Genomic DNA, 11,011 nt, shown 5'->3' with positions numbered 1-11,011 from the left:
ATTCTTCTCTGTTGCCTGTGACCTGCTTGTGCTGGGTGGGAAAAGCAGCTTTGCAACATGAAGGAGAGTTGCACTCTTCCCTGGAGACTTGCAGAAATTCTGGTGACCTGGTGAGAGCTTGGGTCCGCGGTGGCGCGCAATGGATGGAAAGTCCAGGGCTAAAATATAGCACTGGGTGCTGGACACAGAGGACCAAGCTGTGGTTCTGTCGCTGACTCAATGTAAGACCTTTTGCCAGCCCACCATCTCCCCTTGTCTAATGTGCAACATGGGGGCGCCTTCCCCTTCCGCTCTGATGGGGGTCAATGAGCTCATGTGAAGCATTTGGAAATGCTGGAAGATGCAGTTCTGCTGAAATATAGTCTTGTTGATTATTGTGACTGTGTTACAAAAGTCTCTAAAAAATCCTGTGTATGCAATGAGACCTTCTGGGTACAGGTGCTTCATGAGACATGAGCCTTTTACTCTCCTTGTTTTTCTTTTCAGTCAGCAAGGATGACACTGATCCCTGCCATGTTTCTTCTGGTTCCCGTGGAGACCACAGCTCATAGATAAAGGGAGGGTTGTTCCTTAGCAACCGTCTCTGCTCTTCCTCAGCCTTCATCCCACCTCCATATCTGGACTTCAGCAGGACCTGCCTGCTTGTACAATTCACTGTGGCACCACATCAGGGATCATGGACCAGGTGAGAGAGGTAGTTATGGAAGAGGCTTTGCCTCTTGTTCAATCCTGGATCTTTTCTAATTTTTTATAACAAAAAAAAAAAAAAAAAGATAAAAGATCCAAAGTGATTTTGACACCCATGGGGCTTCTCAGGTCTGGAAAGTCACTGAAATCGCCTCATATTTTGGAGGCCTAGACAGATAAGGAAGGCATATGAGACCATTCTTGACCACATCTGGTGGCTGGTGAGAATGGCATACTGATTCCTATGCCTGTCAGAGGAGGTTAATTTTCTGCCTAAGACTGCTCCCTCTTTCCTCCATGGCTCCATGTCGGGAAAGTCAGAGGGTTAGGCTATGCTAAACATACATTTTTTTGTTTTCTTTTTCATTCAGAAAAAAAGATCAAGTTTAATTATTTTTAGCTCTTTGATCAAAATATGTCTTTTATGGTATGTCATCTGTTGTCCCTCACAGAATTGACTTAGCAAAGGAATAAGTAGACATAGTTGTGTGGCTTCTGGTATCCAGGAGGATGATCAAATTGTCTTTAAGTCCTTCTTGGCATCAAGATGTAGGAGTCTCAGAATGGTGCTTTCTTTGACTTTGGACCTTCAGGCTCAGAAGTAAAATGAACAATAAGCAGTAACAATAATATCATACACAGTTGCAAACTAGAAAGTAGGAACAGTTGGAGGCTTCAGCGCCATTTTATCCAGGAGGAACTGGGGAAATTAAAGTTATCAATGAACGGGATTTTGGAAATGAGCACATTGCCTCATTACAAAGAAATTCTGCTTCGCTGGAAGAAGTGGGAGAGGACAGCAGACTGGAAAGTTCTTTCCACTGAATATAGTAATAATAACAGACAGACATGTTTTTCTTTTAAGTGAGAGGTGGGAGTTAACACAGGAGTTTATTTAGCAACACAGATTCCTTCACATTGATCATGTGTAAATGTTTGGCTCTTCTTTAAAAAGAATGAAAAATGATACAGAAAAGAAACAGATCGTGAGCCAGGACTGGCTTCCTCTCTTCATCTCTTGTGGCCTTGTTCTTTTTGCGGGAGAGGTTCTGTCTCTTAACACATTTGCAGAGCACACAGCACTGACTCCTGGAGTCTGATAAAGTAACTTCAGCTTCAGGATTCCAATATTGTACCAGACATGCTGCTGCAAAGTACTGGCACAGTGTAAAATATAAGCTGCTGCTTCAAGTCAGTTGGTGAGTTAACTTTGAAGCAGTAGGCTGCCTGCCCTGTCGGCTGGTGTCTTCATTCCAATAACTAACCTCAAGAGCAGAAGGTAAGCATATTATGTCACGTCATGAGCTAATTTGTCAAATGCAAACATGTATCCCTACCTGATCCAGATCCCATTTGTACTGCTGCTAGTGCCAGCAGGCTCACAATTAGCATATTCACCACCATGGGCCATGGCTTTAGTTGTAACCTGTCTGTCTGTCATGGTTTAACCCCAGCCAGCAACTAAGCACCACCCAGCTGCTCACTCACTCCCCCCGCACTCAGTGGGATGGGAGACAGAATCGGAAAAAAAAAGTAAAACTTGTGGGTTGAGATAAGAATGGTTTAATAGAACAGAAAGGAAGAAACTAATAATGATAATAATAACAATAATACAATTATAATAATAAAAGGATTGGAATATACAAGTGATGCACAATGCAAATGCTCACCACTTGCCGACTGATGCCCAGTTAGTTCCCAAGCAGTGATCCCCCCAGCCCCACCCCCCCCAGTTTATATACTGGTCATGATGTCACATGGTATGGAATACCCCTTTGGCCAGTTTGGGTCAGCTGTCCTGGCTGTGTCCCCTCCCAACTTCTTGTGCCCCTCCAGCCTTCTTGCTGGCTGGGCATGAGAAGCTGAGAAATCCTTGACTTGGTCTAAACACTACTTGCCAACAACTGAAAACATCTGTGTGTTATCAACATTGTTCTCATACTAAAACCAAAACATAACACCATACCAGCTACTAGAAAGACAATTAACGCTATCCCAGCTGAAACCAGGACACTGTCGCAGGTTTCACATGGGCTAAGCCTGTAGGGCCCCGCTGGGATGAGGAACAGAGACCGTCGGCAGGACACGACTGAGGGTTACACAGACATTCCCTCTGCAGGAAAGACATGAGTTTCCTCCTAGTGCATGAGGCAATTTGCAAAGGCTGGGTGCTGGATCAATCACATCAGCAGGACTAGCAAAGTAAAATGGGATAGTCTGTGCCAGATCAGAAAAGATGTCTTCAGCCTGTCTGTCTTCCTTTGCATTGCCAGCATTGCACAGGCATTTTATGTTTATCACCTTCTCTCCCCATTTTTTCTGGCCTTACTTTAATGCACCAAAAGAAGGAACTGTTATAATTGTACAGCACATGACAGATCTGACATCTGTAGGTACTTCAGAATAAAAAATGACATTTTCACTAAGTTTTTTTTCCATTTTGGCTTGTGTCTGCACCACTGCCTGTGAAAACTCTTGCAGCCCAGTATTCCCCAGAGGCACTGGCTGGCCATGTCCTAGGCAGGCTGTCCCATCTGAGCTGTTAATGTGAAATCATGCAGGACTTCCATGCTTTTTCAATCTAAGAGGACCATGGGTTGTAGGACTGACCATGCAGGCAGGTAGGGACAGCTCTATCTTGGTCTAGGAAGGTGTATAATACATTTCTGTGTGAATAATCTACGTCATCTGAAGATGATCAGGACCACTGTCCCCTTCCTTCCCATCTCTGGACCTGACACAGCCTTTGTTTCTCTTCCAAGGATGTGCTAGAGGTTCCAACTTCCCCTACACCTGATGTGGCGAAAAGTGACACTGTGCTGGCCAACAGCAGTTCAGGTAAGCAAGATGGCAGAGAAGCTGTCCCTCCTTCAGAGCTTGCATTGCAGTACAGCTCATGAGGCTCTGTGTCATTCCCTCCCTCCCCTCATGCCATCCAGATTTGCATGTACCTCTGTGGGTGAAAACTACTCGGACAGAAATCCCATGGGCCATGGGCTGATGGGTTAGAGAGTGTCTTCCTCCACTGGTGGACTTGTCTCAGTACCTCCCTGCATGAGCTCAGTAAGCCACTGATGTGCTGTAAACTCGTCAGCAAATACCGATGAGTCACAGAGACTATAAATGCACGTTCATGAGAGTGAGAGTGATCATGGGTTGGAGGGGCCCCTACACATAAGAAAACACAGACCTTTGTGGGCATGTTTGACCACAAGATTTTTAATTCCACACTTGTGTACATGTGCATCTCTGAAGAACATTTAGGATTCCTCAGGAACCTTCACCTTGTTCAGCAGGAAGATTGGTATAATGCTGCTAGGTTGTTGGTTTTTAGTCTTTTCTTTCCCTCTTTGAGACCTTTAAAGTTTCTTTTGTTGTCTAACAATGACACAATTACATGTCCAGTTGTTTCCAGCTCCATTTACAGTACCACCTGTCATCAAAAGAGTATCAAATTCATTGAGCTATTATTTTTGTCTTTAAGTGGAACCTGAGGAAGGGAAAAAGGAGCGTCTTCCAGAAGGCTTATGTCCCAGCAGACAGAGAACTTCCCAAAGGAGCTCTAGCAGAGCCTCCTGGAAGATCTGCAAGGGCCCAGTGGCTCAGGGAACAGCAAAGGATTCCACATCTGTTAAATACCAGGCATCTCCTTCTGCAAAGTGTGTTCAGACTAAAAAACAGAACAAACAGAGTCTCCAGGCCAAAACTCCCCCCATGCAGAGTCTTGATTTAAGAAGACTTGAAGAGGAAATAGAAGATATTTCTGCCACCAAAGACCCAATAGTGGGGCATGAGCCAAGTCGGAGGAACAGCACTTACTGCCTGTCTGCAATATCCAGGCAGAGGGAAGCAGAAGACACGAAACCTGTCTCAAATGCCAAAGAACCAGTAGCAGACCTGCACCAAACACTGAGGTCTAGAGGGCCTGGATCTTCCCGGAAGACCATCAAAGCTAGCTATGAAAAAGCCAAGAAGACCGACAGCAGAATAAGTGCCAAAGAGTCCTTAGCTTCATTAGGGCCAGATATGAAAGCAGAATGGAAACTTCTTCTGGAGAAGAGAAACAGCTTGATCCATACTAACAGCAAATACAAATTTGCCAGTGCGGATGAACTTACCAGTGATGAAGAGGTATTGGAGGAAGCCATTTCTTGTATCCTTTGTGGCAGGTTGAAGGCTGTTTTTATGGTGTAGCAGGGGGCTGAGTGGGTGGGATATTAGCAGTATATTAGCAGTTTCTGTTAGCAGTATATTAGCAGTTTCTAGAAGACGTGTAGAGGGATGGATTTGGACTTCACACTACGGGGCAGTGACATTCCACAGATAGCCTTTCCCATGTCTTTTTAAATTTTGTTTTTCCATCCTTCTTTCATTTATAAGGTTCCTGTAGCCAGGCAGAGTCCCAACTCAGCAAGGCAAAACAATGTGGGACCAGGACCCAGTCCAGGGCCCAACACTGCCATCCCTTTCTACTTCCCCCCCTTTTTACCAGTCCTAGTCATCCCATGCATTTACAATGCCTACAGAAGCTGCTGAGTGACACTCAAGGTCAGATCCAGGTCCCAGGGATTAGCCATAACTCAAAAACCTGTGCAGGCGTGGAAATGCCAGGAGTTTGCTGCACGTACAGAACGTGGACTGACAGTGGTTCCTTGTTGTTTGTGTTTTCAGGAACGGCAAGCTCTGTGCAAGACAGCATTAATCATGGGACAGAAAAGACTCAGCGAGCGTACTGTAATGCTAAAAAACTCCTTGAACTCTACATCTTTGGATGATTACAACCAGCTGGGTTTTAACCTGAGATCAAATATCTTCCAAGGTGAGGGGACACACATACCTATGCCTGACCTTCAAAGCAAGTTCCATCTACACTTTGCCTGGCCTGGGGGCAGCCACACTGCTTTGGGTAGAGACCTGACTGTAGGTGACCCTCACTTCCCCTTTTTACTCCTTCTATCCATAGTCACTGCTTTTCCAGGCTCTGGTGCTTGAGGAAAGGAAAGCTAGAGCCTCCCTTTCTGTGTATTCCTTTCTTTTCTTTCACTCTTTTTTTTTCCCAAGGTGTGAAAAGTGAAGGTGTGTCACGACCCCTGTTCTCCATGTTTGGAGCTGTCCTAATGAACACCATTTTTAATTCAACGTCCCCTGTCATGTCCAGTCCCAAGTTACCTCCAGTTGCAATACTGATGTTATTTCTCTTCAAGACCTTTAGAGATGTGGGGCTCTGAAATGTCTTCCCCAAACTTCTGTTTCCAAGGTCCTCAGGGATCCCTCCATCTAAACAAATATCAGGAACTAAGCATTCATCCCATTCTTGTTACTGTCATATCCAAGAAACTGAAATAATTGTCTCTGATTCCAGTTTCTCACATGCACCAGCATGAGGCATATTCCTTTTCCTTATACAGTACGTTCCATGACAAGACCTTGCTGGGTATTGAAGACTGCATTGTCCGGGGTTTGCGCAGTCACCCAGAAAGGAAGGACATCTTTCCCCAGGGAGCTCAAAATCATTATTAGCAAGGGAAGGGTATAATAAAAGGGTAAGTGAAGAAGAAAGGATGAGAGATTAAAATAAAGCCCCCTCAAATGGCTAAAAGTCAAGAGGGGATAAAAAGAGAAGTCACAGTTGGGAACTATTTGTTAAGTGTCCTAGCAGAAAAGGAGCTCAGGAAGGCCTGGAGTGGTAAGATGGTGCTTTTTGTGGAGCTGTGCTGCTGAATAGGAAGTTACTCACAGGAGTGAGGAGATTCAACAGGAGATAAGTGGACACTTGACTAAAGAAAGGGCACTGAGATACAAATCAAGATGATACCTCTGCATGTGTCATACTTGAGGATGAAAAGCAGATAAATTGGCAAACAAAAGCTCCACCCTGGGTGATGATGAAGCTATTATTCAGCACCTAGCCACACACCTGATCAAAAGTATTTCAGTCAACACATGCCTTTTCTTGAGCCCTTGAAACTGCTGATGTGGCTCCCCTGCTCAATTGCAGGACTGCAGTAGGGCGATTTCTGCGTACAGTTCCTTATTTACTGTTCCTTGCAGGTGGCCCACTGGAGACCCGAAGCTTGATGAAAGATTCCTACACCCCTGATATAATTCAGAAGGCAATCAGGGATCCCAAGAATTGGCACGGGAGGAGGACTGATGAGCTAGGTATGGCTTCTGCCAGGAAAAGTACATTGCTGAATTCCTGAGATGGGTGCTGCATGTGCCAAAGATAATGGATGGGTTTGGGCAAAGGTGCAGGGGGGACTAGAAATTGGCATTTTCACGAGAGGGGAGCTCTAGAGCTAGAAAAATCCTTGACAAATGATAACATTAGAAGGGAGACTGTAACTGAACTATGATTTGCCTTCTTTACAGGGAAATGGCATCAGAAAAATGCCCTAAATCTCAACCTGCAGAAAACATTGGAGGACAAATATGGGAAGAAAAAAGGCAAGCCTTAGAAGATGAAGGTTGAGGATTGGAGTGCATTCAGTGAGGGACCTTTTTCCTCAGCCACTTAATAAACCTCCATATAAAGCATGAACCCATTGCTTGCTAGTTGTCAACAGCAGATTTGTTGCTGGTGCTTTTTTCCCCTCTCAGTTAGGGTGTCTTTGGGGAGAGCAATGCAAGATAAATTTGAATGTGAATACAAAAAAAATCACTTTGTTGGTCACTGATAAGGTTGGCCTGATCAGTGTGTGAGGCACACACCCTTGCAGAGGGATGTGGTGGTGAGAGAAGGGCCACAGAGAAATTAATCTGCTCAGCACATAAGGTGCAGTAGGAGCTGTAAGCGGTATGAGAAGGCGATGGCAGGGGGGGTTGCGTGTGTGTGCATACGTGTGTGTGCATACATGTGTGCATGCGAACTCACGTTTGCCAGAAGATTCATGATATTTTGACAGTTGCCCCAGCAGTCCAGAGAGTACAGAGGATTCACTGGGAATGAACCAGGGTTGCCCAAGGACCTGAATGCCGCCTACCTCTCCCCACACTGAAAGCTGTAAAACTCCCACACAGGGAAGCTTCAGAGCTGTATGTACATAGCAGCTAGACACACCAAGCAAAGAACCAGCTCCCTGTTGATGCTTCCAAGGTGAATTCAGGCTCTTGCCAGAAAGGCACCAAACAGTGTCCACTCAACAGCCTGGGCAGAACTCCATATGATTGGTACCAGATGGCTACGTGGGGTAGGAAAGGAGGGTTCTCTGCCCACCACTCTAGTTTTGTTGTTATATCTGCCACATGGAGGATTTTGGGGAAAGCCCCTACCCAGGCAGGGAGCAGCAGTAATGTGCAAAACCAAACAGAAACTCACCTGAGAAGAGGAGGCATCAGCTTATTCACCAAAGCCCACACTATTTGCAGGCCAAGCCAATGCAAAAAAAAAAAAAAAAAAAAAAAAGCAAAAAAAATTTCTGACTTCATGAAAGTAGCGAAAGAGGTTAAAATGTAACTAATGATAATCAAGTGCTCAGCTTATCCCCCCGAAAGTGAACAGGAAAGCTGCAAGAAGCCCCAGGCCTTCTCCAACCTGCTAATCACCCCACAATGTGAATGGACCCTTACTGAGGCTCTCATAAGCCCCACTCACCCTGTCAGCCCTTTTCCTAACTCAAATGTCTGTCAGAGGGAAGCACACATGTGCACCACACAGTCTGCACAATCTGAAGTTCAGAGAGTGCATCTGGATGGTAGCCAAGGAGCACCCAAGGGCTTGAATGATGCAGGAGGACATGCAGGGTCTTTAGGGCTTCCTGATGTGTTTTTCTCACAGTATTTAATGACCATTATTGCAGGATCCTGCCATCCAGCTCCAAAGTGTAGCAGTTTGATGCAGCAATCACAAAGTACGTGTCTGGGAATAGTGATGCCCTGATCTTTCCCATCTGGTCCCAAGATTTTACCATTTTAAAAGATTGATGCTTTGTTCGCCGATATGCACTCTTTTGGGGCAGAATTAGGATTGTTACCTCACCCTTCATTGGCTGGTGATTAGATAGCAATATGCTGACTTCATGAAAGTAGTGAAGGAGGTTAAAATGTAACTAATGATAATCAAGTGCTCATCATTTTCTACCACAAATAATTAACCATTTGGAATTCAGATGTTTCCAGGCACATGTCCAAGTCTTTCAAATTAAGGAGACCGGCCAAATGGCAGATTGTAGAAACCTCCCTGTGGGTTTTCCTTGTACATCAGAACCAAGTGGCTCCTGCCTGAGCACACACCACTCAAGCTTCAGCTGAACAGCACAGCTCTGTAGGAACACTCTGTTCGCTGTGTTGCATCCAGCGCTGATGACCAACATGACTCCAGGTACATAATAAATGCTGTCTTCTGAGACCGCAGCAGGTCCTAATCCAGAAAACATGGAGCTGAACAGAGATCTACTGACGTTGTTTGGCATTCTGGAAGCAGGCAGTTGAGGGCACGGTTAGCTAATACAAAAAACATAACATGGGCTGAATCAGCACATAGATTTACAGATCTATTTCTAATAGACATTAGAAATAGATATTAGAGCAGGCAGAAAGGCTCATGAAGAGACTAGATCAGAAGGGGAACGGCCTACACTCTGCCACAAACTGTGTTGTTTGCCTCCTGCAGTGGAGTAAAGTCACTTTGTACACTTTTTACAAATTAAAATATTTCTATAAGTACTTAAATAGTACAAAATAGTTGGCATGGTATAATGCATTCAAATGGGTGAGAGCTGTCTGATGCCAGATGAACATACAAGCGGGAATCCTTCTTCATCTTCTTTGCTTTGCCAAATGTTACAGCCTGCCTGAGAGGTGACACACCGAAAGCTGCAGCGATAACTGAGATGATAGCTTTCAGTGAGACAGCGCAGCTACTGGGAGCAATCAATACCTGAAGCCTCCGAGTGCTGAACAGACTAATTTAGCCAGAACCTTGGCAAGGAGCATTACCCTGTGTGGCGCACTGTTGACTAGAGTGCTTTGGGTACCCAAACATGCATATTTAAAGCCGGCTTTGGAATCTCCAAGTAGCATGTCACACGTGGTTAAACAAGAACAAGGCTGAAGTAAGTGCTCACTGTGGCTGAAATCTCCCTTCTACCCATTCCTCTGCTCTCAGCAGTTCATTCCTTTTTGCTTGTTTTGTGCTGGCGCTGGCACTTCCCTGCCCACAGTCTGAACTGATTCAACTTGATAATCCAGCAGAAAATCAATACAGAAGAAAAAAGTAAAGTTAACAGGTTAACAAATGAAATTTTCTAAGCAAAGGACCTTGTTGCAGGCAAGGCAGTGGGTGATGGGGTATGCAGATGTTGGGGAAGAGTGGAGGGGGAAATGGCCTTTCACTGTCTTTTTTATGCTGTGAAAAATTAGTTGGCCTCTCTTATATTCTCACTGAACTTGGCACCCCGCAACATAGGCATACCGCCTGTATTTAAGTGATTTTACAAGGTCTGATCATTGGGTGGCAGCTCTGAGCCAATGTTTTTACCTGACAGGGCAGAACTTGGAAAAAAAATGGATTCTTCTCTGGTTTAGCTAAATCATTCACCAAAATAGCTAAGGACTGTTTCAGTCATCTATTAACAGTCAATGCACTTGAAATATAGATACTCATACTATAACAATTTGAAATAGAAGAGACAAATTGCATCCAAGCTTCTGCAGCACTCCCCTCATACCTTCTGTTTTTCCTGCAGTAATGGGTATTTCCCAGTTTAGGTTGATGCATCCCTGCAGTTGAGGCACAGATAATTTTGCAGGATATCAGTTTTAATAAAGATTTCCTGTTCTCCAGCCAATCTTTTGTTGTTTGTTTTTTGTTGGTTTTTTTTTTTCCTTTTCATTTAACCCTCTGACTTGTCCCTATCTCATGCTATCCTGAAGGATTCCAACCTTTGGTATCTCAACTGCAAATGATTTTGAATGGTTCATTAAAGAAATGGTAACAACCGTAAGAACAGGAGATAGTCACTGCAAGAATTCTGATAAGAGTCTTCAGCCTGCTATTAAATTCAATCCTTTATGCTGTAAAGCTTGCACTGAAATAAAACTTAAATTCACAGCTACATCTATCCCGAGGTAAGCCCAGTATTCCTAAAAGAATGAGTTCTTACTGCTGATCCTGCTTATAATGGGATAAAAGAGAAATCCAGCACTGCTTGAAGCAGCTAGAGATCACAACAAAGCGGGAGCAAGTGAATTGACTTCAGTGGATTTCACTCTCAGGCACTGGGGTTGAAATACAATTGTGTCTTAAATTTAAAGATATTTAAAACACTTATCCATCAAGAGAGAATGGTGTTTTGAGGGTTAGGGATTACCTGTGGTGTTCCCC

General features: G+C 44.4%; 1 protein-coding gene across 2 annotated transcripts; it reads left to right on the top strand.

The window, feature by feature from the left end:
• The first annotated feature begins 34 nt into the window (after positions 1 to 34).
• On the top strand, positions 35 to 8,105 carry TEX33 (testis expressed 33). 2 transcript variants are annotated; one of them, XM_049821849.1, is made up of 7 exons: positions 35 to 110; positions 487 to 685; positions 3,450 to 3,525; positions 4,172 to 4,818; positions 5,359 to 5,506; positions 6,739 to 6,849; positions 7,060 to 8,105. In XM_049821849.1, exons 2-7 carry the CDS (start codon positions 677 to 679, stop codon positions 7,143 to 7,145), a joined length of 1,077 nt encoding a protein of 358 aa, XP_049677806.1. In that variant the 5' UTR covers positions 35 to 110; positions 487 to 676; the 3' UTR covers positions 7,146 to 8,105. The 2 variants fall into 2 exon arrangements, with proteins under 2 accessions (XP_049677806.1, XP_049677805.1); XM_049821848.1 differs by having other exon boundaries at positions 88 to 221.
• Positions 8,106 to 11,011: the final 2,906 nt, after the last annotated feature.

This window comes from Accipiter gentilis, chromosome 18 (genome assembly GCF_929443795.1).
Source record: "Accipiter gentilis chromosome 18, bAccGen1.1, whole genome shotgun sequence".
In the NCBI taxonomy this organism is placed as follows: Eukaryota; Metazoa; Chordata; class Aves; order Accipitriformes; family Accipitridae; genus Astur; species Astur gentilis.
The sequence above is the reverse complement of the archived record's forward strand: the minus strand, read 5'-3'. Positions and strand labels throughout refer to the sequence as shown.